The sequence below is a fragment of the Dryobates pubescens genome, chromosome 26 (genome assembly GCF_014839835.1).
Source record: "Dryobates pubescens isolate bDryPub1 chromosome 26, bDryPub1.pri, whole genome shotgun sequence".
NCBI lineage: Eukaryota > Metazoa > Chordata > Aves > Piciformes > Picidae > Dryobates > Dryobates pubescens.
The window spans coordinates 12,663,934-12,688,762 of NC_071637.1; the positions used below are offsets into that span (position 1 = coordinate 12,663,934).

At 52.8% G+C, this 24,829-nt stretch overlaps 1 protein-coding gene across 1 annotated transcript in view; it reads right to left on the bottom strand.

Annotated features, from left to right (window-relative positions):
• Positions 1 to 24,829, bottom strand: part of LAMA5 (laminin subunit alpha 5) — a 101,004-nt gene that overhangs the window by 8,198 nt on the left and 67,977 nt on the right. Inside the window, exons 19-59 of the mRNA XM_054173759.1 lie at positions 24,477 to 24,529; positions 23,969 to 24,074; positions 23,189 to 23,288; positions 22,562 to 22,718; positions 20,764 to 20,902; positions 17,870 to 18,012; positions 17,662 to 17,768; positions 17,220 to 17,373; positions 16,709 to 16,869; positions 16,072 to 16,180; positions 15,462 to 15,559; positions 14,710 to 14,911; positions 14,169 to 14,295; positions 13,837 to 13,976; positions 12,920 to 13,035; positions 12,439 to 12,650; positions 12,010 to 12,214; positions 11,657 to 11,801; positions 10,802 to 10,942; positions 10,270 to 10,431; positions 9,981 to 10,082; positions 9,812 to 9,895; positions 9,342 to 9,572; positions 8,705 to 8,818; positions 8,323 to 8,450; positions 8,010 to 8,090; positions 7,362 to 7,576; positions 6,743 to 6,843; positions 5,827 to 6,007; positions 5,093 to 5,236; positions 4,859 to 5,010; positions 4,673 to 4,783; positions 3,550 to 3,661; positions 2,844 to 3,014; positions 1,756 to 1,952; positions 1,543 to 1,659; positions 1,311 to 1,465; positions 940 to 1,081; positions 536 to 638; positions 342 to 455; positions 36 to 215 (exon numbers count right to left, since the gene is read on the bottom strand). Of these exons, the coding sequence (XP_054029734.1) occupies positions 36 to 215; positions 342 to 455; positions 536 to 638; positions 940 to 1,081; positions 1,311 to 1,465; positions 1,543 to 1,659; positions 1,756 to 1,952; positions 2,844 to 3,014; positions 3,550 to 3,661; positions 4,673 to 4,783; positions 4,859 to 5,010; positions 5,093 to 5,236; positions 5,827 to 6,007; positions 6,743 to 6,843; positions 7,362 to 7,576; positions 8,010 to 8,090; positions 8,323 to 8,450; positions 8,705 to 8,818; positions 9,342 to 9,572; positions 9,812 to 9,895; positions 9,981 to 10,082; positions 10,270 to 10,431; positions 10,802 to 10,942; positions 11,657 to 11,801; positions 12,010 to 12,214; positions 12,439 to 12,650; positions 12,920 to 13,035; positions 13,837 to 13,976; positions 14,169 to 14,295; positions 14,710 to 14,911; positions 15,462 to 15,559; positions 16,072 to 16,180; positions 16,709 to 16,869; positions 17,220 to 17,373; positions 17,662 to 17,768; positions 17,870 to 18,012; positions 20,764 to 20,902; positions 22,562 to 22,718; positions 23,189 to 23,288; positions 23,969 to 24,074; positions 24,477 to 24,529 (5,712 nt within the window). The remainder of the gene's footprint in view (positions 1 to 35; positions 216 to 341; positions 456 to 535; positions 639 to 939; positions 1,082 to 1,310; positions 1,466 to 1,542; positions 1,660 to 1,755; positions 1,953 to 2,843; positions 3,015 to 3,549; positions 3,662 to 4,672; positions 4,784 to 4,858; positions 5,011 to 5,092; positions 5,237 to 5,826; positions 6,008 to 6,742; positions 6,844 to 7,361; positions 7,577 to 8,009; positions 8,091 to 8,322; positions 8,451 to 8,704; positions 8,819 to 9,341; positions 9,573 to 9,811; positions 9,896 to 9,980; positions 10,083 to 10,269; positions 10,432 to 10,801; positions 10,943 to 11,656; positions 11,802 to 12,009; positions 12,215 to 12,438; positions 12,651 to 12,919; positions 13,036 to 13,836; positions 13,977 to 14,168; positions 14,296 to 14,709; positions 14,912 to 15,461; positions 15,560 to 16,071; positions 16,181 to 16,708; positions 16,870 to 17,219; positions 17,374 to 17,661; positions 17,769 to 17,869; positions 18,013 to 20,763; positions 20,903 to 22,561; positions 22,719 to 23,188; positions 23,289 to 23,968; positions 24,075 to 24,476; positions 24,530 to 24,829) is intronic.

Consider the following 24,829-nt stretch of genomic DNA (forward strand, 5'->3'; position numbering starts at 1 on the left):
CAGTTTTGAGACAGCCCCTCAGGCTCAGCACTCACCAGATTTCCTGGCATCCTGGACTGCCTGGTTCAGATCTTCATTTCGAAGGCCTCCATACTGGTCTTTCCACTCATCCAGATTCTTCTTCATGCTGCTCAGGGTATCTTCCACTCTTGCAGCTGTTTCATTGGCCTCAGCAGCTGCTGCTTTGGCATTCTGAATCATCTCTTTTGTGTCCTCTAGAAAGCAAAGGGAAAAAAGTCACTGGGATTGCCAGGAACCTGAGGGAAGCACACTGTGACTCAGGTGCCACAGGGCACGAGGAAGGGAGCGGAGAAAACCAGTCTAGGTATCCCAGGACAAACCTTGGTCTCTGCCCAGCACGTCCTGCACAGACTGGAGCTGGCTCAGAAGCTGCTCCTTCTTTGCACGGAGGTCAGCCAGCTTGTCCTTTGCTGTCTGCAGAGTGCCTTTAATAACTGCAATTAAAGAATGGCATGTGTTGGATGACCTCAGTCCAGACTAGAGGACATCACACCCTGCAAGGAGCCTCTTTCACCTCCGTTGAGTTTTCTCTGCTCTCTCCTCACAGCCTCCTCCAGGTTGCTGCTGTTCCTCTTCAGCTCTTTAGAGATGGCTCCAAGATTTTCTGACATGACACTCTGTAAAACAAGCATGCACTGCCTGGGAGTCTGATGAGGAATCCCAGTCTCTAGCCTTGACTGCACATAAAAATGCCTCGGTGTGTGCTGCTAGGGTGAGATGGGGACAGTGGAGAGACCCAGACTCCTAGAGAGCCTGGCCCAAGCTGTGGCAGGACATCTGCTCTCTGGCACAAAACAAAGTGTTCAGGCCTCAGAGAAAAGGGGCAGCAGAGCCCTACAAGTGGGTGTGAAAAGCTGGAGAACTGTTGAGAGAGTTTGGCTTTTGCTCCTCCTCTCAAGCCTCCCCCCCAGCACGCACCATCAGAGCCTTGCTGGCTGCCTCATCAGCATCGTGGGCTGCTCGCTCTGCTTTCTTCACAGCTTCAATGATGCTGGCATAGGCGTTGGAGGCATCGATTGCCCGCTGGATAAAGCCATCCTGGTTTGTGCCCTGGATAATGCTGCATTGGAAGATGAAGCCATTAAGTCCATGGAGATTGCTCAAGCTGAGCTCTTGCCCATGCCCCTACAGACAAATCCCTTTGGGCTCCTCATCAAAACACATTCTCCAGGATCAATCTCTGGAGATGGCTGCTCACTGCTTCCCTGCCATGCCATGGGGCTGCAGCTTCCCACCCCACCTCTGGCGGAAGATAGCCTGATAACTGAGAGTCAGGACTGTTGCCTCACCTGGACAGGTTCCTTGCAAGCTCATCCAGGAGCCGGGCATGCTCCTCTGCCTGCTCCACAATGGGGATCTTGCTGCTGGCTGGGGAGAACTTCTTGACCCGTTCAGTGAGGGGCAGCTTCGCCCCATCCAGCAGAGCTGCCAGCTTCTCGTATTCCTAGAAGGACACACGTCACTCCTGAGGGCTGCCACCCCCTCACGCTCTGCCCATGGCAAAGAGCCTCCATCACTCACCTCCTTTGCACTCTCCATCTTCTGTAGGAAGTCAGAGACCTGGGCCAGGGAGTCTCTGGCCATCTTCAGGGTCTCCTGCACCATCGTGTGCTGCTTTTGGAGCTCACGGCTCTTTTGCTAAACACACAGATGCACGGTGGTTAGGCACCAGCAGGGCTGGGATAAAGCCCCCATCTCTGCATGCCAGAACAGGACTGCCTGGTGAAGCTCTACCTCACTCTCCTCCAGGTTGTTGCGGTTCAGGCTGTTCAAGTCCTCCGTCTGCCTGGTTTTGTTCACAGCCTCGTTGAGGGCGTCACGGAGATCCATCAGCTGGGAGCTGTGCTGCGCCAGCCGGTCCCGGATGCTGCCCACCAGGTCCTGGTTGGACTGCCAGCGGGCATGCAGCTCACTCTTCACCCGGTGCAGCACTGAGGATGGGGAGATGAGAACTGTTCTTGAAGGGCTCTTCCTGTGCTTGGCTGTGGACAACCCTGGTTCTGGTCTCACTTGGCAGGTATCAAAGCCAGAAGTGATCATTTTGCCTCCCTCTCTCTTTCAGCCTGGCCAGCACAGGATCTCATCCAAAATTAGCTCTAACCCCCAATACTGGTGAGAGGGATGGGATCTCTTTCAGAAGGATGACCAGGCATGCTTGAAAGGCTCCAGGTGATGGAGAAACCCCACCTGAGACCTGTTCCAGGGCCGGATTACTGCCATTGTGAAAAATTACTTATTTCTATCCAGGGCCAGGGTATAATTGCAGCCTTCAGCTGCTGAACTATGTTCTACCACTGGCTGTTCAGCAGAAGCACTTGCTCTCCACACTGCCATTATGCCTGGTTATGCATTCAGGCTTTGTCCTAGGAGCACAATCCAAGCCCTTGGCTCCTGCAAGGGTTTGCCCTCAGGATGGCAGAGCTGCTGAGGGTGGTGGGTTGTTGGTTGTTACTCTGGACCCCTTTTCTGGGACAAAGAATCAAAAAAAATGGGGTGATTCACTCACATCCATATGTGATGCATCATGGTGCCAGTCATGGTACCTCCTGGTTCTGAGGTTTGTCATTTTTGATCAAACAGAACTACCCAGATAGTGAAATTTACTCTAAAATTCACCTTAGGGAAAAGGAACTAAAAGTGAGGTGATACAGGGGACCCTAAATTACTGTAAAGACTTGTTGAGGGTCCTGTTCTATTAACTGCACTCTCCAGCCATGACCATGATGTGTAGTGTTCACAGGGGCTTGAAGCCAGGCTATGAGGAATGGCAAGAGCCAGCAGGATCCTCGCAGCCCTGTCCCACACCACTGAGCCAGACTTACACTTCTGAGCCTCCTCGTGCTCATTCCTTGCCAGCTCCTCCTGGCTGCCCAGGTTCCGCTCCTTCATCTCCCTCAGCATTCTTTCCACCTCAGCCATCTTCTGGCGAAACTCCTCAGTGGAGGTGGTGCTGGTATTGGCTGCCCCCAGCCTGGACATCTGCTGCACCAAGTCTGCAGAGAAATCCAGATCTCATTAGCACTCACCAACTCAGGTCCTTCACAATGCCCCCAAGATTCTTCCAGTCTTGCATCACTCTCAACAACCTGCAGCCAGCTTCCAAGCAGTACTCAGGACCTGAGGTGCCTGAGATCACCCGGAGGTATTGCTCCATATTTGTCTCCTTGGCTGTTATGGTAACAGATGCTACATCCCAAGCATCTTGCTGGGGCTTTACCTCCTAGATCCAGTCACCTCCTGATTTGCTAAATCTCTCCCTGAAGCACTAGTCCAGAGTGTCCTGGATTTATGCATTGTAATAATTTTTGTGTAAGTTTAATGTGTTTTTTCCAAAGACCATGCTTAGCCAAACAGCTGGGGCTCACAAGAAGCCTGGCCTACCCCAGCAGCCAGGGATATCAATTTCATTTGTATGTCCCCATGTCTTCTCCACAGCTAATCGGTGCTGTTTGAAAGCAAGAGTCTGGCATTCCAGCTGGAAAAATCCTAAAGCACAGAGAATACCCATCTACACTACACTCTACCCACCTGCAATGCCTCTCTGAATGCTCTGGAGGTTCAGCAGGAGCTGCTCCCCACTCTGGTACGTCTCTCTCGTGTGCTGCTCAATCCGGGCTGCTTCTCTTTGGGTCATTGTCATCTACAACAAACAGCACTGGTTCAGCTGAAGCACGAGACTATGGTTTATGTGGCCTGTCAGCACCAAAGATCTTCCCAAAAGGCACATAAGGTTTGGGAACATGCTGCTTTTGAGGCCCTTGGACCACATCTCCTCCAACAGCCTGCTCTGTGTTGCTCACCTACAATGCATTTAGTGATGATTTTATTTAGCACCCTCAGAGAATGACAAGTGAAAAATGCAGCTGCCATGCAACTGGCTCTGGATCCTGCAGCAGTCTTAAGACCAGAGAGGACAGCATTGTTCCCTGCTCCTAACACAGGAAACCCCCTAGAGCCTGGAGCCAGGCCCACCCAGGTCCTGATCTGGACACAAGCCGAGATAGAAAGCTGCGGTTTGTCTGCTGAGAGTATAGCCATGTGTAGGTGCATGTATATACCATGGCAGTCCATGCAGCTGCCCTGGCACATATAGCAAAGAGAGACTTTTCCCTCCCATATTGGTTAGAAGCAGGCAGTTTATCAATCAAATGAAACCAAATCAAATCTTGCTCAGTTTGTAAGTTCTCTGAAGACACAGCTAATGTTTCTTAGACTGCAGACTGCGTCTTGCAAGAGGTGTTGCTGTTTTGAGGCCTCCAAGGGTTGACTCCTGTTGATGGGACCCAGGGTCTCCCTGGCACAGCATGGACACATTGACTTGGATGTTTAAGCACATCCCTTTTATGCTGCTTCTAGAGATGACATTTTATTGAATTTATATTACTGGTTGAAGTTGGAGCCACCTCAGAAGCAAGTAATAAATCAAGAAACAACCATCAGTATCACAAGATGCTTAAGAGCCCTTTGAGTGAGGAAGGTAGGTGGTCTAGCTTGAGAGTCTAAGTAAGAGATCCTGATCCCCAAGCCTGGTGCTGGCTGGGCAGGAGATCAGCCTGCCTAAACCAGGCTCCTCACACAGCCTTCAAAATCCTCATTTCAGATAAAAGGAGAGACTTGTAGCCTGCCAAAGGAAGATGGAGAAATACTCTACTTTGTGCTGCAGCGCATTCAGGTCCTGTGTGAGGTCCGTGTTCTCATCCTCCAGCTCATCAGCCCTTTGCCTGACCTTGTTCATGGCTCTCCTGGACTCACGCAGCTGGTTCTGGAAGAAAAGAGGGGAAATCAGGCCAACGGGCCAGGAAACAAAGCAGAAAGCGATGCCAAACCTTCCACCTACAGCGATAGTGGCCATGGTGCTGTTGAGACCGTGGAGGCGAGCCCAGGCGATGGAGCTGGCGTTGAGGCTGACCAGCTGGCTGTGGATGGAGGGGAAGGACATCGCGATACCCTGCAGGTCCTCCAGCAGGAGCAGGACGCAGCTGTCACACACTGCCGGGGCAACAGAGCGGTCAGCACAGGGCCCCAAGCTGTGACTTCCCTCAGGTCCTTCCCCAGCCTGCAGGACACAGACCTTCACACCTGACGCTGTCTGGGCCGCTGGCCACCGGGATCTCATGCTGGTGCATGCAGACGTCGCACTGCTTCCCCGTCAGCCCGCTGGAGCAGGTGCACTCCCCAGTGCGGGGGTCGCAGGAGCCCCCTCTGCACTCGCACTCTGCCAAGTTTAATAACAGGGAAAATGCCTCAATTTGTGCTGCTGCCACCCCAGAGAGAGGACAAGAGGGCAGGGAGAGGCTTCATTCCAGCTGCACAACTGCATCTCAGTACTGAAGGCTGCCTACAAGAAAGCTGGGGAAGGACATTTTACAAGGGCTTGTGGTGACAGGATGAGAGGGAATGGATTGCAGCTTGAGGAGGGCAGATTTAGGCTGGAGATTAGAAAGAAATTCTTACAGTGAGGGTGGTGAGACACTGGAACAGGTTGTCCAGGGAGGTTGTGGATGCCCCCCTCCCTGGAGGAATTCAAGGCCAGGTTGGACAAGGGCTTGGGCAACCTGGTCTAGTGGAAGGTGTCCCTGCCTATAGTGGGGAGAGGTTAGAACTAGATGATCTTTAAGGTCCCCTCCAACCCAAACCGTTCTCTGATTCCCCAATCTCTGCTTATCTACATTCCACTGCAGGGGATTTACCTGTGTAACCCAGCAACAGCACAGGACCTTCAATAATTCAGCAAGCAGATGTGCCACCCATGCCCTGTCCCACTGCTCCCCATGCAGGACCCATCCCCTGGGAAGCAGGACTCACTCCTACAGCCGCTCTGGCTGAAGCCCCAGTAGCCCGGGGCACACTGCTGGCAGCGCGAGCCGCTGACGCCGGGCAGGCAGCTGCACTGCCCTGTCTGTACGTGGCAGCTGCTCCCCACAGCACCGACGTCACAGTCACACCGCCGGCAGCCAGAGCATCCCTCGAAGCCATAGTATCCTTCCTAGGGAAAAGCAGGACAGAAGGTGCCCTGTTTGGGGAGGGGACGTGTGTCTCGCTCCTGGGCAGGCTGAGGTGATGTGGGACCCCAGCCTTGATTTCCAGGAGTGTTTGACCACCACAGGATTCCTATCAACATGGCAAGGAACAAAACTCCTATCAACGTGGGGCTGGAACACCTCTCCTCTGAGGACAGGCTGAGAGAGTTGGGGTTGTTCAGCCTGGAGAAGAAGAGGCTCTTGGGAGATCTTAGAGCAGCCTTCTAGTACTTAAAGGGGCTCTACAGGAAAGATGGGGAGGGACCCTTTTGAAGGAGTGTAGTGATAGGACAAGGGATAATGGTTTTAAACTGAAAGAGGGAAGATTTAACTTAGATATTAGGGAGAATTCTTCACTGTGAGGATGGTGAAACACTGGCACAGGTTGCCCAAAGATGTTGTGGATGCCCTCTCCATGGAAGTATTCATAGAAGCCCATGCTGGATGAGGCTTTGAGCAACCTGGTCTAGTGGAAGTGTTCCCACTCATGGCAGGAAGGTTGGAACTAGATAATCTTTAAGGTCCCTTCCAATCCAAACCATTCTATGATTTCACCACGTACAGGCAGATCATGCAAAGACAGCCTTAACCACCTGGCTGCCAGCACTGCTCTACTCAAAGGTCTGGAGGCAACACACCAAGGTTGACTCATGTTCCTGTCTCAGGGACAGGCACCACCCCAGTGTGCCGGCAGCCCTCACCTCGCAGCGGTCGCAGTGCTGGCCTGTCACTCCAGCCTTGCAGAAGCACTGCCCAGTGTGTGGATTGCACGACTCAGTCCCACAAGGTGAACAGTTGCACTCTGCCAGGGAAAAACGCACCCACTTAGACTCACAAACCTTATTCCCACCAGGGAATCCTATTTCCCCCTTATCTATCACAATCAGAGCAAAGACAGAGTCTTTCCCCTCTTGGACTTGCTCCTTATTCTCATGACACTCGCCCAGGGCAGACCCTCTTTCGTGAGCAGCTGTTTAGCTGCTGTTCCTCACTGGGAGATGAATGGTGCTGGGAGTGGGCTGTGCAAACCCTTGCTCCCCAGGGAGCCCCAGCACTGCTACTGTGGGAGCTGCTCAGGATGAGAGTGCTCCTGCCCAGGTGTGGTTTGGTAGATCACATTTGGGGGTGGATTGGAGGCTGTGGAACTGCCCTGCTGGAGGGCATATTTTTGGAGTTGTTTCTTTCCTTGTTACCATCTTTGATGTGTGCAACCTGTGCAACTCACTGGGGAAACCAACAGCCTGGCTAAGGCACTAAATATGTCCCCTGTCAGTCTGTCCATCCTCCCCATGGCCAGGCCTTGCTGGCTGCCCCACTCACGTGTGCAGTTCTTGGCTGTCACCGCATCCCCATAGTAGCCAGGGGCGCAGAGCTCGCAGCGTGTGCCGGCCGTGTGGTGCATGCAGCCTGTGCAGGCGCCCGTCAGGGAGTCACAGCTGCTGAACAGCATGTTGGGATCCGTGTTCCCACTGCAGTCACAGGGCTGGCAGGAGCTGCCAATCACCATGGGGTTGCCATAGTATCCCGGGGCACACCTGGAGAAAGCCAGCAAGTCAAAGCAGTCAGTGCATTGGGGGCATCCCCACAGCTCCTGCTTGCACTGTGCTTGGGTTGTGAAACTGTAACATCCAACACTTGTAGCTGCTGCAGCCCTCAGGGATCTCAAAATGCTTTGTGTTTTTGCCTCATGGTACCTCAGAAAGGTGCCTTCAGCACCCACTGCAAGTTAAGGCAGAGCATAGCTAAGGAATCCACCCACAGTGAAACAATATGTCAGCAGCAGAGACAGCAACGGTGCATCTGCAGGCTGAAAAGGACTGAGGGACCTGCCAGAGCTAAGCACACTGGGAGCAGGGCCAACCATTTCCTCTGCAGGCTTTACCAGGACAAGCTCTCTTCTGCCACAGGAGTGGCTGGATGGGAGCAGTGTGTGTGAGGCCCATGAAGCATGGGTGCCACCAGCCTTACCGCTCACAGTGGGGTCCAGCGTAGCCAGGCTTGCAGAGGCACTGCATGTTGGAGCCCTTGTGGACGCAGCCAACGGCAAAACTGAAACGAGAAGGGGTGAACAGGAAGGTGCAGGTACTCCTTACATGGTGCCAGAGGAGCTCATCTCTTGGTGTGGGCTGCTGGGGCCTTGGGTAAGAGGCCATGGACGTGGTTTGGGGCCATGGATAAGGCTGGAACTGGGACACCTGCCAGGGCCAAGCCAGTGTCTCAATGTGGCGGAGAAAGGCTTGCAGTGGTGGCCAAACATGCAATCCCATCCAAAGGTGCTTACTTGTTGGAGGCAACTGAAAGAGGGCATGGACACCCAACACACTGCAGGGGTTCTTCAGCAGAGGGGTTGCCCACGTAGCCATCCTTGCATCGCTCACAGTGGTCTCCTTCTGTGTTGTGCTGGCAGTTCTGCAAGGAAGAGGCAGGCTGTGGGCTCAGCACTGACAGCAAAGTTGTACTGTACAAAGAATTCTTCCTCTTCCCCAGAACAGTCTTGCACCCTAAGCTGACCCCAAGTGGGACCACTCCTGGAATGGCACATGCACCTAATGCTCCAGTTCAGGCATGGTCCTGCCAGCTCAGTTAGTGGGTAAGGAGCTTTTGGATCACATGCTGCAGACCCTACAGCTCCAAATTATCCTGCTGCTTCATTGTTCACTTACAAGGCATATCCCAGAGCCTGGCAGGCACTGGTCTGAGTGGCCATTGCAATGACATGGGATGCATTTTCCCAGGAAGAGCCCCTTCGTGTCCCTGTAGTAACCTGGAGCACATTCCTGAGGAGAGAGAAGAAGGGAGATCTGAAAACCATCCCAACATTCAGGCATAGCAGAGAGACTTATTTAGTTTCCATGACAGAACTCCCACAGGGTTGTACTGATGGAGGAGATGAAAAGCAACAATGAAGATTTTTCAGTGCAGTTTCTTCCTTCTCCTGGTCAATAGGAGGTAAGTTGCCAGACCTATTCTGCCAAGGTACCACATGCACTTCATTTAGGTCTGCAACACCTCAGTGATATCCCCATTCCAAGAGAGTGGATGCAGCCAATGTACCTCTTCCCAGGTGCAGGGTTGTGGTGGGAGGGGGGGACGGAGGCAGGCTGGTGTGGGGGATTTAGGGAGAGGTTTTCTGGCCTCCAGCACAACCTGAGCTTTCATCTGCAGCTCTCAAGGGCTGGCTGGTACTCTGATACCACTGCTTTGCATAAACATCTAAACCCCACAGCTGCCACCTGCATCAAGCACAGGAGGTGGCCAAGCCCCCCAAGGGCAGCTGTTTGACTCCACTTTCAGCCCTACCTGGCAGGAGTCCCCCTGGTAGTTAGCTGGGCAGAAGCACAGCTCCACGTTCTGGGCACGGATGCCTGTAGCTGCATTTGTTGCCGTCTCCAGGACCACGCGGCGCAGGGACACGGATGAAGAGAGCTGGGAGAAGAGTGCCCGGATCTGCAGCTGCTCCAGGTTTGCCAGCACCATCATGAGCTCCTCTCGAGACACAGGGTTGTGTGTCTCTGTGTGCCTGAAGTTACCCTAGTGGGAGAAGACCTGGTGTGTTACTGGCAGCAAGCACAGGCACCTGAACACCCAGCCCAGCCATCACTTCTCTGCTACTGGATCTCCCCTTCACACAGGTAGAAGAGCCCCTGGCTTCTCAGCCAGTTCTGCTGCAACAGGCAGCATCTCTTTCCAGTCTTTGAGCTCAAAGCAATGGTCCCTTCTGTCTACCAGCCAGTGCTGTCCTTGGTACACACTTGTGTGTAGAAACTCACCTCCACCAGCTGCAGCTGGCCTTCATGAACCTCCCCTGGGGATGGGTAAGTGCTTTCCAGAAACATGATGCTCATTTGATTTCCCTGGGAAAAGCAAGCAAAGTGTCAGTCTCCACCTCATCCTGCTGCTGCATTAGCAGGGTATGACAGGGGATTTCTTGGGATGCACCTTCAGGATCACATCTGGGCGAGACTCCATGGGAATGAAGACGTCGCCCCTCCGTGGGTTGGAGTGCAGCTCATAGCGCAGGTGCCCACCATAGGAGGAAACCTAAGGGAGAGATAAACTGCACATGCTGCTGCAGGTCCTCACCACTGAGATGAATCAGAGCTGTCCATGATCAGCTGCAGCATGAGCAATGCCTGCGTGTCAGTGGGCATGCTGCTGGCACACATGCTGGGGGGGTCAAGGATGGGCTATTATGCACACCCTGGTCCATCTGCCATGGTGCTCTTACCTGGTCCCCAAGGTAGGAGCTGGGTGCAACCCAGTAGAGTTCCTGGTAGGCATCTAGGAGGTTCTTGAGATCAGCATGGATGAGCTGCTCCTGCAGGTTCAGGGTTGTTGGCACTTCCTGGCGGTCGCTGCTCAACAGGAGCCACCCATGCATGTCAACAAACTGTGAGGGAAGAGCAACCACAGATCTTCTGGTGGAGCTACAGAATGTGTTCAGTTGCTGGTGCTCCAGAAAAGCAAGTCTCAGAGCAACAGAAAGGATGACAGGAAGCTCACAACATTCCATGCAAATAAAAGCTGAGCACCACCCCTGCCTCCCATCTGGCAGGGTGCCCCCACACTCTTGATTTTCCACCCTATGAGACCCAAGAGACCAGGAAAAGGAACTGAAACCAGGAGGTGGGCACAGGGAGACAAAGATCACATTCCTTACAATGTGTCTTCCAGTGGGGTAGGAGTAATGGAGGACAGGGAGCCAGGCAGACAGGAACACAACTGAACTGCAGGGTCTGGTGGGCCCTGGCCCCTCTCACCTCAGCCCGGTGCTTCTCAGCACTGCGGCAGCGGTCGGTCGCACCGAAGCAGAAACACTTGGTACAGCCCTTGGGATTGCTGGCATCCAAAGAAAATGTCCCCAGGCGGCACTGGTCACACCTAGGACCCTCCACATTTTCCTGGAAGACAAGCAAAGCTCAGCAAGGTCAGCAGCTTCTCACAAGGTTTTAGTGTGAGTGATCAAAGCACAATAGTGTGATGCTGAAATGTGATTAAGCAGTCCTTGAACAGGTTTGCCTGCACAGCATCCTTCAAACATTAAATTCACCTAAAGAAAGCACTTTCGAGCCCTGCAATGGGGCTGGAGCAGGCATCTCAGCAGCACTCATGCAGGAGTCAACAGAGCAGCCTGCAACAGGCTCTGATATGGGCCTGGACCCAGACTACTCATCTTCCCAGTGACAGCCCAAAGAGTAAGCTTTCATGGCCAGGAAAGCTGGGGAGAAGAACTCTTTCAGGTTGCTCTGGACCCACCAGCCAGTGGGGGAAGCTGGCTGCAGCTCAGGCACACAATTGCACAGAATCCCAGCACAGTGGAATTGGAAGAGACCTCTGGAGATTATCTAGATTATCTAAGCCTGCTGCTAAAGCAGGGTCACTCAGAGCAGGTTGCCCAGGCTCATAATGTCCAGGTGAATTTGGAATCTCTCCAGAGAAGGAGACCCTCTGGGCAGCCTGCTCCGGGCTCTAGCACCTTCTCACCAAAGGAATTTTCCCTTTAGGCCCTTACACAGGCACAGTCCCTCTCCAGCCCTGCTCCCTCCCCAGCACACCAGCCTCCCGTACCCAGAGGCAAGGAGAAAGGCACCGCATGAAGACATCGTAGGACTGACCTTGCAGTGACACTGCCCTGTGACAGGGTCACACACGCTCGCCTCGGTGCCAGCCTGGTGGCAGTCACAGCGCCGGCAGTTGGGGTAGTGGTAGTAGCCAGGGGCACAGAGGTCACACTGCCGCCCGATGATATTGGGCTTGCACCTGGATGGGGGACACCAGAGCCCCGGTGTCAGGAACCTCTGCCTTGTGCTGCTGCGTCAGGAGCAGCTGGGCTGTCACAGCTTCACCCACGCTGGCACAGGCACAATGCTGATGAGGATTTCCCCACCCTGCACCCTTTCCCCCTGCAGCCTGTCCACATATCCCATCACTGCAGTGGGGAGCAGGATGGTGCTGGGACAGGGCTCACCTGCACTGCCCACTGTCCACATCACAGCCTGGCTCTGTCAGATCCTGTACGCCAGGCCGGGAGCAGTTGCAGTCCTCACAGCCGATGAGGGGGTGGCAGCCGAAGGTCTGGGGCTCACAGATGACACACTCTGGCTTCAGGGTGTGTGGAGGGCAGATGCACTGCCCTGTCACCTCATCACACAGACGTGTCCCACAGTCACAGGCTGCAAGGGGCAGAAGGGGTTGTGTTTGGGGGAGCAAGAACCAGGCAGGCCGAGGCGAGCACGAGAAAATGGATGCAGAGCTCAACTCGCATGTTTTTGGGGGTTCATGCAAGTGGAGCCCTTACAGGGCTGGAAAATGAAGCCACTTCCCCAGTGAGCTGCAGCCCTGCCAGAGGCAAAGCAGCAAGTGCTGGGAAAGGAGAGCAGGAGACAGCACAACTCACGCCTACAGTTGGGGAAGCCCCAGTAGCCCGTGGCACAGCGGGAGCACTCTCGCCCAATGACGTTGGACTTGCAGGGGCACTGCCCACCGAAGGGCTCACACTGGCTGCTCCGTGCCCCTGCCTCGTGGCACCGGCAGGGCTGTGCCCCGTTGTTGTAGAAGAGGGAGAGTGAGATGGCAGAGTCACGGCAGAACCTCGATGACGTGCTGGGGCTGCAGGGGAAGGCAGGAGGAGTCACTGTGCTGCACACCCCCACTGCTTCCCCACCACCCCAAAACCCAGCAGCAAAGGGTACCAACTTAGTAGGAGGGAGGGCCCCAAGACACTGAGATTCCCCAAATACCCACAAGTTTGGACACCAGACAAGGAAAGCCTTAACCACATCCCTCCCCTGCCACACATGAAGGGAATGAGGTTTTGCTCTCTGAGGGATGTGCACCCTGTGGACAGCAGAGCAGCCACCCAAAGCTAAAGGCCTCACTTGATGTAGAAGCTGTTGATGCCACAGCTGCTGATGAAATCATAGGACTTGTCCAGGGCCTCCTCCTGCAGGTACTGAGAGCTATAGCTGTCCTCAGGCACCACAAGGATATAATCCTGAAAAGCAAGGACAAGATGGGTGAGCCAAGCTCCTTAGCTGAGTCCAAAATGAGCTCACTCAAAAGTCCAAATGCACCCTCAGGTCCTCACCAGCTCGTCCCTTACTGGGACAGAACATAGTACTGTCCCATTACTGCTCAAGTACTGGAAAGACATGGGGACACCTCTCCACTGGGCTCTGGCCATCAGGGTCCATCTAATCTAATGCTCCATGTGGGCATTCTTCATGGGAGTATTTACTCCAAATTCACTGGAGTGGCAGTGACTAGGCAGAATCCCCGACAAGGGCGCCACTGGCTGTGCCTCAGCTGAGCAGCAGACAGTCACTGTCATCTTAAACTTCTAGACTTGAAGGTACCTGGCTTCCAGTTCTGTCTTTTAGCCATTTATCCAAATTTTAGTCAGGCTAGTCCTATTGCCTGAGGATAACAAGGGCTAACTGCTTCCATGATGAGATCTCCCTGGACAAATAATGCTATGCAGGTGCAAAATGTTGCTGGGGTAGGAGTAAGGCTTATTCTGGACTATCACAAGTTATGTGCGCAAAGTAAGAGCTTCAGCTTCTGCCTTGTTCTGGTATCAAAACCACACAGTGAGGGGTATCTGTCAGACACAGATGCTGTCTCTTGAAAATTCTGTCCTCCATTCTTCACCACTAAGGTTGGAGACTGCAGCTTTCTGGGGTAGTTCAGAAACTGAGTGCTGGTAGGAAACATTCCTGCAGTCACACAGTGACAAAAATCCAAGGACAAACTCCAGATCCAGCATGACCTGGGAGCTTCCCAGAGAGAGGCTCACCAGCCACAGCTGCTTGCCCTCTGGCACTCGAACAACCACAGTCAGATCATTATCTGTAACATCCAGGACGATCTGGTCCTCAGAAACCACCAGGCTCCGGCACCCATAGCCATGTGGGCAGAACTTCGCCTTGGTCTGACCTGAAAAGACAACAAATGTATTGGTCCCACGCTTCCCCTGCGGTCCCCATCACACCCTCCCAGTTTGGAAGAGGTGAGGCAGCCTCACTTCATCTTTATGATCTTCAGAGGATCCACACTTATCCTCTAGCATGGAAAACTTCCCAGGGCTTCTGCCTAGCAGCAGCTTCTCCAGGTCTCTGTTGTCCTCACCTTGCCAGATGCGTCCACCGTTGATTAACACCTCCACGGGGAAGGTGGGGTGCTGGGGCTGGTAGTAGTGCAGGATGAAAGCATAGCGTCCCAGGGTCTGCACCCGGCTGTTAAACACCACAGCAGCCTGGCCCCACACAGGAGAACAAAGGGGGAAAAGGCCCACATCAGATATCTGCACCATCCTGCACATCTCTGCCAGGATGGTTTCTTAGTGCTGCACAAATTTCTGCTCTTATTGCACCAACTGCCAGCTCTTGAGGCTTTTGGTGATTCAAGCCCCTGTATCTCCATGCTCCCTCTGCAAACGGTGCCACTTGCCAAGCTTTTCCTGGGATCCCAGAGAAACAAGCACGGTTGGTTCTCTGGGAGACAGGAGGCTCCACAGGGAATTACAGGTTCAGGAACAAGTTTAAAGTCCAGATTCAATTCTGAAAATGCTAATTGCTAGTGTTACTCAACAGAGGAGGAAAACTACCTGCCCCAGGTGTCCAGTGTCACAGCACGAGCAAACCAGCCCAACCTACACCTGTGCCACTACCTGTGGTGGTTGCAGGAGGATGAGCTCTGCAGCAGGGTCCATTGCTGTGGGAGGTCGAGGTGCAGGCTCTAACGGGATCCCAGATGGAGCCACATGAACAGCCTGAGCCAGAGGGACGTCAGGGGCAATGGGTAGGGCCTGCCCCTCCTCCAAAACAATGGACTGAGAGAGCTTCAGGAATCTTGAGGGAACACAGGAGCTGCTGCAGAACAAGGGAAAAAACAGGATGTAAAGATCTCTGATGAGGAAAAAGAGAGGCCATGAGGTCCTGACAGGAGAAACATGCCCTGTAACACCTGGCAGGTTATGAAGCTGAAGAGTGCCTGTTGAGAGAGAGCTTTCCATCAGGACTGCTGGGGCAACGGGACATGGCTCAGCAGGAAGAGCAAAAGCCTTGCAAAGGCTGATTCCTGGGGAAATTTTTATTCAAAGTAGTGTCAAAAATTCAGATACAGCAAGTGTCTCTTGCTACATGTCAGCAAGGACAGGAAAGCCTGTTCAGGATGACACTTGAGTGTCTGCCATAGGAGACAGCATGGTGTTCAGATAAAGGACCAGCAGCCCTACTTCCAGCCCTTACTCCACTGTTGCCTGCTCAGTGGAAATGGGCAAGGTGCTTTACCTCAGTCAGGGATTTCTGTCTACTGTCTCAACAGCTGAAAAGGCTTCACAGCTGAGGGAAGTGGAGGAAGCAATTGCTTTTGGAAACAGCCACATTCATGCTAAAACCCCCAGGGACCAAGGCTTCTTACCCATTGGATGAGAATGTCCCATGGACGCTGATGCAATGAACCTTCGGCTCTATGAACTCCATGGTGAACTGTGCAGCAGGTATGAGGTATACTTTGTGCTGCCACATGGGAAAGAGACATCTGGTTACATCACAGCATCTCCCACTGAGATCCTACCAGTCCTGTTACTGTGCCCACCAGCCATCAGGGTGACACCTCCTGGTCAGATGCTTCAGCTAATGCATGGTAGATCACACCTCTGTTCACTGCCACTTTTCTCCTTGGTACTAGCTCAAAGTTCATTTAGGAGCTCCACATATTTTTGTGATTCTTCTGTGCTGGCTAAGTAACTGTGAAAGCCTTAAAGATTAAATGGGAAGCGGCACTGCCACACTACTGAAGGGCTCCCTCTGTAAAGAATGGCTTCTTCGCTCCATCTTCTCCCAAATCCCAGTCCCACTATCTACTTCAAAACACACCACTGACCACATTCTCCTCCTTGGACTGCTCATGGCAGACTAAGATCTAGTATCCACTTCTAACAGGTCTAGAAAACCCTTTTACAGGCTAGGCACCACCCCTGCCTCTCCTTGCAACCCACCAACAGAGCTGCCTTTGCAGGGAGCCTTACCAGGAAGAAGTCAGCCAGATCAGAGGTGAAGCGAACGGTGGCCTCTGAGTTGAGCTCAAAAGTTGCCACGCGGCTCTGGGAATCCATAGCAATCCCTCGGCAAAGGAAGCTGTAAGAGAAACACAGATCTTGAAGCCAGCCTTGAGCTGGTTCATGACCCACTTCTTGTCCTGCCAGCTATATGTCCTGAAGGTATTTATACGATGTCCCTGGAAATCTTTTGATGCCTTTTCTGGCAAGTCATAAGAGTGGAGCTTCCCAAGGACACCTCAGACATTTGTTTCCTATTGTGAAGGTTGCAGTCTGATGTCTAGACACGTCTACAGCAAGGACAGGGTTTGACCTGCACCAGCAGCTTCAATAGATCTGCCCCATAGCCACTCCCTAAATCAAGGCCCCTACCAATGCACCCAGCTGTAAATGGAAGCCAAGATTATCTCCTGGCAGAGGCATTAGAGAACACATTGGCACAGGTGCACATTTCCCACTGAAAGCCCTGTCCACACACAGTGCTTCCATGTACAACCTAAGGCACTGCTTTGTTAATGTGATAAAGAAGAAAAACAATCAGATGGTGAGGCCTGTCCTTGTCATGTTAGAAGACCACCAAACTCCTCCATCTCAGAGATGACCCTACCTGTAGACACATGGGTAGAAGACAAACGTGGCCTGCTGCATGGCTAGGTGTGGTGAGCTCACAGCAACGCCCACAGTCTGCAAAGCATTGGTGTTGGCATACTCCACCACCAGCACGTATTTCCCAGGCTGGGCAACAGGCAGGGACAGCTGGACCTCCACCTGGAGAACAGAGAGATGACTGAGTGAGGGTCTCCTGACCCAGTCCCCATGGTGAGTGTGTGAGGGATGCCTGTGCTATAAACCAGCCTCCTCACAGCTGAGGGGACAACAGGCCAACTCTTACCACATCCCTGCAAGCCCTTAGCATGTGAGACACTGCTCTGGGTGCCTTCAAGATCAGGGCACACAAGTACAGAGCTGCAAGACTGATGGGGCAGCAGTGGGGTGGGTGCACATGGGTGCAAAGCCCTCTGGTAACCTTCTCAGTGTATGTACAGCTCCAGACCCCAGCAGAGGGATGAGCAGTGCCACAGTGCCCATGTGAGGGGTGAAATGCAAATGCCACTCACATCACTGCCGCTGCAAGTCGCCATCCAGGGGTGGGAGGGTGTGAGCTGCTCTGTGGGACACATTCTGGGTAACCGGTTGTCCAGCCTGCACACTGCATCCACGCCTGATGCAGCAGGGAAGCCATCCACAGACAAGTACTTGTACAAGAGGCAGCTACAAAGAGCAAGAAAGGAATGTCAAGGCATGGTTGTTACATGGTCATTGTCAAGAGCACCCAATGCAGCCTGATCCCTGCAAGATCTGCAAATGGCTTTAGTCCAAAAGAAGGCTCCACTGCCCAAAAAGCATCTCTGGTTAGTATGGAGCAAAAGACTCTGCATTACAAGACCCACAATGGCAGTAACAACAAAAGACTTCTCCCCTTGCGAGGTGATTTATCCATTCCTAGGCTAAGAGGGATCGAGTAGGTCCCACAGAGTGCAAAGACATGGAGATTCTTACTTCTGGGTGGCTTGTTCTGGGGCTGGCTGGTAGGTACATGGCTCCGTGACCTTTAGCTGCAGTATTGGAGCTTCATAGTATGAGCTGGGTAGCAAAACCAGATAGTCCTAGGAGGAGAGGTGGGAGAGTTGGTTACACTTGGGACACGTGTCCCCAGGGAGCTGATGAAGCCCCCTGTGATGGATGGAACACAGGGGCTGGTCCTTACCAGCAGCACACCCTCTGCTTCAACAACCAGAGACCAAGTGTTGGGGTTGAGTACGAAGGGCTCCCCAAAGCTGTTCTGAGGGACGGTGACAAAGGCTGGCTCCGTGCTGGGAGCAAAGACAATCTGCTTGGTCTGCTCTGTACCTGGAGTGGGAGGGATGAGAGGCTGTGAAGGGACTGGGATAGAAAACCTGGGGCTGCAAACAAGAGGCTATGCTGAGGGAAGCAGCTCTGTAACACAGCGAGAGTCCCAGGCTCCTGCTTTCGCAGTGCTGCTGTGGCAGGTGCACCACAATTCCACACTGTCTTGTAACAGAGACATCCACCCTAAGTCTGCTTAGTAGCTTAATGGGAGAAAAAAACCACCATAAATCACTGCAATCCTTAATGCTGGTCCACAGCTCTCAGTGTGCTCTGCATCCCCAGGCTACAAAGCACAGAGCATTCCATGCCAAGGAGTGTGTTTCCAGCTAGAGAAGGAAGGAATTGATCAATGAAGAATTATTCTGAGATAGACAAAAAGAATTGCCCAAATTCATTCTTCCTCAGGGATATTGACCCTGGCTCCACAGGTGAGATACCTGCTTTCTGGCAAACTCTTGGACCCCCAGGCTGTGCTCCTGTCTTTCCTGCCAGCCACAGACTCTGCACCCAAGACTTGAACAGTAATTTTAACTGACAGGCCAGGATGGGTTTAAGGCTGCTGTTGAACAGCTCCTTGGCTCAGCTGACAGTCCCATAACCTTTTGAATTCGTTAGCTTTGGCTGCAGTAATGACACAGCACCTAGCAGCAGACTGCCTGCCTGTCCAGCAGTCTCAGGAGCATGGTGAAGTGCACAGGTGACAGGGATTCACTGGGTACAGCTGCATGGCGAGCAGATGAGATGCAGAAGGAAGTGGGGAATGTGGCACACTGACATATCTTGGTATGCTACATGGACACTGAGGCATAATGCAAAGGGCCAGAAGCTAAAGCAAAGCTACTGCTGGGAGGGGTCAGTCCCTTCCCATGTGTGCGAGCTCTGTGACACGCCTGACATCAGCTGAGGCCAAGCTCTTGCTTTCTCAGATGAGAAGCAGAGGTGAGGATGCAAGGAATGAAGATATTTCCCTCAGCAGGCAGCAGAGTAGTTTTCTTGACAGCTGAAGTTTCATGTCCTTTTGAGACAATGCACAACTCAGATTATTTCTGGAGGTGAGGTGGGAGAAACTGGTCAGCAAATCATATACTTGGAAAAGGCTTCCCTTTTTGCAAGCCACATCTTCCAATTTATCTTCTTTCCAGGCTGTTTCTTCTGTACCATGTGAAGCCCATTCCACCCAGGCAGAAGATGACTCAAAATTTCTGGAGCAGCTCTGGCCTGCCAAGGAAGCTGCCCTGCCAGATCCCGTTGCTGGTGCATCAGTCTGGCAGCTTGTCTGCAGCACCAGAAATATGAAATGTGGTTTCTGAGTAAGGAGGGAATCACACTGTAAAGCAAATAAGCTCTGCTGGACAGATTAAATACTTCTGACCTCTGGTGGGATCCTAAAGCATGAGCATGGCTCACACTGCTCTTGCCTTTTATGCATAATATGACAGGCTATGAAAACAACCAGAGAGTTTTCCCCTCAGATAATAAAAAGTAGAAAAACAATATCTTGGCATTTCAGACCTTGTAGATCACATCAAAGGCAAAACACCTTCTATGTCAATTCAAGACAGAGAAGAGAACATTGCACAGTGATAAATTCAGTAGCTGGTGTCAACAGCCTTGTGCTGGAGGAAGAGCTTCAGCAGGATGATGTGGCTGTAGCATCAGAGGGGGTAAAATCAATCAGCCAACCATGCACTGGAGCACTTGCGTGGCCTCTAGCCTGTCCATATGCAGTCTTGCTCATACCAATCCCCAAAATATTTGCTGTCCAGGTCTCTAGGCTTGCTCAGTCACCTTTTGGTGGCTCTTCTTCTCCTCCAGCAGCTCATGACTTGATAAGAAGACATCGCACCGGCATGCAGTGTCTGTAACATCTGCAATTCCACACCACTTCCATACCCCACACTCTGAGTGAAGGCAGCAGCCTGCTTTGGGAGCAGCACAAGGCAAGGGCAAGACTCTCAAAATCAAATCATGTCCAGCTGCCAAAGTCTGGATCCAGTTCCCAGCACATGGCCTGTTCTGGTTTTTACAGAAACAGCTCATTTCTGCCTGGAGCACTGGGGTGATCTTGTTCCATGCTGGAAAGGCTGTATTGGATCATACAGCAGCCTTGTCTCACACCAGCCTGGCTGGTAACAGTCCTCAGTGTGCAGGCCCAGGACAGGGGGCAAACTTGCTGCTGCTTTGTTAAGTACAGGGGGCTGCAAACTCAAACCAGCCTTTCAAGTGGAAGGGCAGGACTAATGGATAATAGCCATATGGAATTGTCTTCTGGAAAGGATGATGCAGAAGATTGCCTGGGATGGGGAGGAGGTGGCGATGGTGCAGGGGAGCAGAGCAGGCTGGGATCCTTACCTCTCCTTCGTGGCTGATAAGCTGTAATTTTGCCATACACAGTGGCCCCTCCTGAATTAATATACCTCAGGATGACATGGAACAGATAGAGCTCTGCCTCCTTCACGTCTACAGTGACTCTGATTTTATTCTGCAAAAAGCAAAAGAGCACATGGGGGCACACATCACCGGGGGCCAGCTCCCGGCCGCTCGCCCGCACTGCGGGACAGCCTTACCCTCCTGCCTACCTGCCTGCCTGCCTGCCTGCCCCCTCCCTCGCCAGCCCCTGGCACGGCGCTGGCCGGCCACCTGAGATGGGCACACTTGGGATGGGCACACCTGGGGTGGGAGAAGGGCCAGAGGAGCAGTGCTGCAGTGTGGGATGCTCTGAGTTAGTCTAGAAGTGAAAAATGCACTTACAGTTGCCACAAACATTAAACTTTCCTTCCTCAACGACCGAGACCCTCCCTTCCACACTGGCAGGCCCCCGGCTGACGTAGCGGAAGACGAGGCGGAAGAGGTCGGGGGAGGTCACATTGAGAGTCACCACTACCTTGGGCTGGTGGGAGAGAGAAAGGGGAGAGAAGCAGAGCACACCTTCAATTACCTCCACCGCCGACAGCTAGCAGCCCAAGCGCAGCCGCTCAGCTCACTGCTCCCAAAGCAACATGCCGCAGAGCAAGGAGGAGACAAGCACAGCCAAGGCACGGGCCCCCTGGGACATCCTCTCTGCTGGGGCCAGCCACTGAGGGAGCAACCTGCCTGAGGGATGGGAGCAGAAAGGCTCTGCCCACATCTGAGAGGTGCCCTGGTGCAGCAGGGTGGTGGGGCTATCCCTGGGGCACATGCCATGCAAAGCTACTAAGAAGCTCTCACTTTTGTTACAGGCATGTTACTTTTGGGCTTTGTGCTGGAACCAGCCAGCAGGTACCAAAGGACCTGCTCTCGTGTTAATGGGGCTCTGCTCAGATGCCTGCAGGGGAGGCTGCAAACTGAGCTGGTGCTTCATCCTCAGAAACCTGCAATGCTAAGGACTAGTGGTACTAAGGAAGTGTGACACTGATGGCTGCCTTGCCACTCCACCTGCCTGGAAGATGTTCAGGAAGACTCCAGTTAAGCAGATGTTTAAGTCCATTTCAAAGATCTAAACATTTGCTTAATTACCCTACTGCCTACAGGCCAAAGCTGGGGTCTGCCTAGAGAGACTCCTAATGAGGGCTCTGTGTCCCTCAAAACTCCAGTTACACACCATTTTCCCACTGGAAAACAAACTAGAAGGATCTTGCAAAGAGCAAACTGCAGGTGAGACCTGCCAACAGTAAGCCACATGCTAGCTTGTCTGTCAAGGACTGTTCCTATTTCAAAGCTAACACTGGATGCAAACCAAAAGCCATAAGGTTGAGCGTGATCTCCATCCTATAACTTTAAGACTGGGGTCCTCCCAAGGGAGCCCACAGGAGTTCTTTGTTTAGCTCCTATGTAAAAAGTCAATGGGAAATGCCTGACACATTAGGCCCCTCTGTTATTTCACCTAAGCAGGAGAAAAGTGAAGAAAATTGAAAATACACACACCAGGATAAGGAACATCTTACATGGAACAAGAATTAGAGAATCACTGCCCTCACCCCATCCCCAAACACACACATGGGACACTTCTGCTGGGGCCATGCAGAGGAAGAATCCACCAAGGAGAAAAAAGGCTCAACACATGAAACAGCTTCACTTCTAGGGCTTAGACATCTCCAGCTTAGTGTAAACCACAGTTACAGCAATCCATCTAACAGCAAGAGCAGAGGCAGACTGGTAACAGAAGGTCCAAGCCGAACAGGGCAGCTGAGGAAAAGGGAGGGAAGGTTATGCAGAGACATGCAGGAAAGAGCAGAGTCAGATGAAAAGAACCTCAAGGAAACCCAGAGACAGTGTTTATAGACATCCCTGTAAGTAATCACCAATCTTCGTCTAACCGGATTCGGATGTCAGGAGATTCCCAATTTAGGATCTTTCCCCTCATCAGCCTATGCTGTCCCCAGCACTACAGGAAGTATCTGTGCAAACAGGCTATATATATATACCCTGTGCTGTTTATGTTGGCCTTCATGTGACTTGGGGGCTTTGAGATGCACTTGGGGTCAAAGATGTGTGCCAAAGGCACGTCAGTCCTCCACCGGCCTCGTGCTCCCCAGGGGGAGCTGGGCTGAGACAGAGGCACCAGGCGTACCTGGATGGAGGACATCTGTGCATATCCTCTCCAGCTGAAGCCCTCAAACTCCAGGGGGTTGTAGCCGAAGCGCACAGCCCGCCCAGCTGGCGTGGTGCCTTCCTCCAGCTCATATTTCAGGTGGTGAAGGTCAGGGAAGTAATGGTCTCGCACGGGCCTAGGGAAGAGAGGGAACACTGTTACCTGCTGGGCTATCTGGAGGGAGAGGTAAGGGGACACTTCCACCAGGCATGTGGCTGATGTGGCAGCAGCCCAGGCAACGAGGTCCCCATCCTCTTGGTGGCCAAAGAATCACAGAGTCATCAAACAGTTCGGGTAGGAAGGGACCTTTAAAAGTCATCTAGCCAACAGAATCACAGAATGGTTTAGGATGGAAGTGACCTTTAAAGGTCATTTAGTTAAACCCTCATGTAGTCAGCAGAGACATCTTCAACCAGAGCAGGTTGCTCAGAGCCTCAACCAACCTGACCTGGAATGGGATGGAACTTCTACCACCTCTCTGGGTAACCTGTGAACAAGGCTGGAGCATTAAGATGACGGAGACCAAACCATTCAATCCCCACCCATTCCCAAGGGACTGAACAGGAGGCAGAGCACCCCAAGGTGCATCTGGCCCTGGCAGCTTACTGGGTGCAGGTGGGGCCACGTGTGTTCTGCCGGCAGTGACAAGCTCCGCTCCGCTCCTCGCAGGACTGCCCCAGGGCCCCGCCGACGTCACAGCGGCAGCCTGCAGGCAGGAAGCTCCTGTTTACATTCCCTCCACGCTAACGAGCTCCTGGTCACTAATCAAAGGCGCGCCCTCGCCGCTATTTTTATTCCATTGTATCCGTTTTCATATTGGCCCTGGCCCCAACTGGATCAGCTCCTCTCCACCTCAGCGCCCAGCTATTTCCAGACGGCTGACGGAGGAACAAGGTCTGCAAACCCTCATGGCCAGGCGCCGCAGCCCTGCTGCCTGTGGCAGCCTTGCTCCCTCTTTCCAGGCCTGCCCGAGGGAGCAGCTGGATCTCCTCCTTTACCTCTTTCATGGGCATGATGGAGAGCAGACAACCCTATGTGTCCATGCCCTACCTGCTCCCAACAGGAGAAAGAGGACATGAGAGAACCTGGCCAGTGGTTAAACCACACCAGTTTCTGGCACCCAGAAAGGCCAGTTTCCTGGCCTTTCATTCCCCAGCCTGACAGACCTGTGTCCAAAGGTGGCAACAGAATGAACTCAGGGCTTCAGATCCACAGCAAGACCCAGCCCCTGCTTTGGACCATGGTACGAGGGTCCCACAAGAGGTGGGACATCTCCTGTCCTTTCTCTCCAAGGCCAGCAGTCAGCTGGTATCTGCAGAGCCACATACTCCAGGGTCAGCTCTTGTGGAAACCTCTTTCACCCAACACACCATGAAGAGGGCTCACCTTGGCAGCCAAAGTAGTTTGCATTCTCCATATTGAAGTAGCCATCCTTGCACATCGAGCAGACCTGGCCGCAGATGTTTGGCTTGCAGTAACACTGCCCATCACCCTAGGAGAGAAGCAGGCATGGAAGATCATTCCCTCCCATTGCTCATCACGGCCAAGCCGGTTTGCAGTTATTTGAATCCTAATCTGAGATACTGGAGAAGCATTTTGAGCTTCATGCTCTACATGGCTTCCTGTGTGTGGGTGGGCCAGATAAGTTGATCAACCCAACAAAGCAGGCAAACAAAAATCCAGGCATCTTGGGCCAGACCCTGAAATATTTAGGTGCCTAATTTATGACAGGTCTTAAACCTATGTTCTCATGCAAGCCCAGACTGTGGTGCAACCTTTGAGGGCTCAGTGTCAGGACCGGCCTCTTCAGCAGCTGTGGGGAGAGATGGAGCTGAAATACTCCCAACACAGCACATGCTTGGAGGTGCCTGGAAGTAGAGAGGAGCAAACCTACCTGCTGGCACTCTGCAATTCCACTGATGGTGCCCTTGGTATCACACTTGCAGCCTGGAGAAAGGGAGATGAGTAAGAAAGCCAGAAGGTTAATCAGCTTCTGAGAAGAAGCCTCTCGGGAGACAGTACCTGCCACATCAGAAGACACCAGCTGGGCTAAGAGGAGCTGGGAACTGGTCAACTGGAGAGTGGCACTGCACAAGGGCTCATGTTTCATTTTAGACAGGTACTGTTGAGGACACACCTACCAAAGACGTTTGCCTTTTCTGCACATTTGGCCATGAAAAATTAAGTGTCCAAAGCCCACATGGAGGGCTGAGAATGGCACAACTCACTGCGTGATCCCTGTGTTAC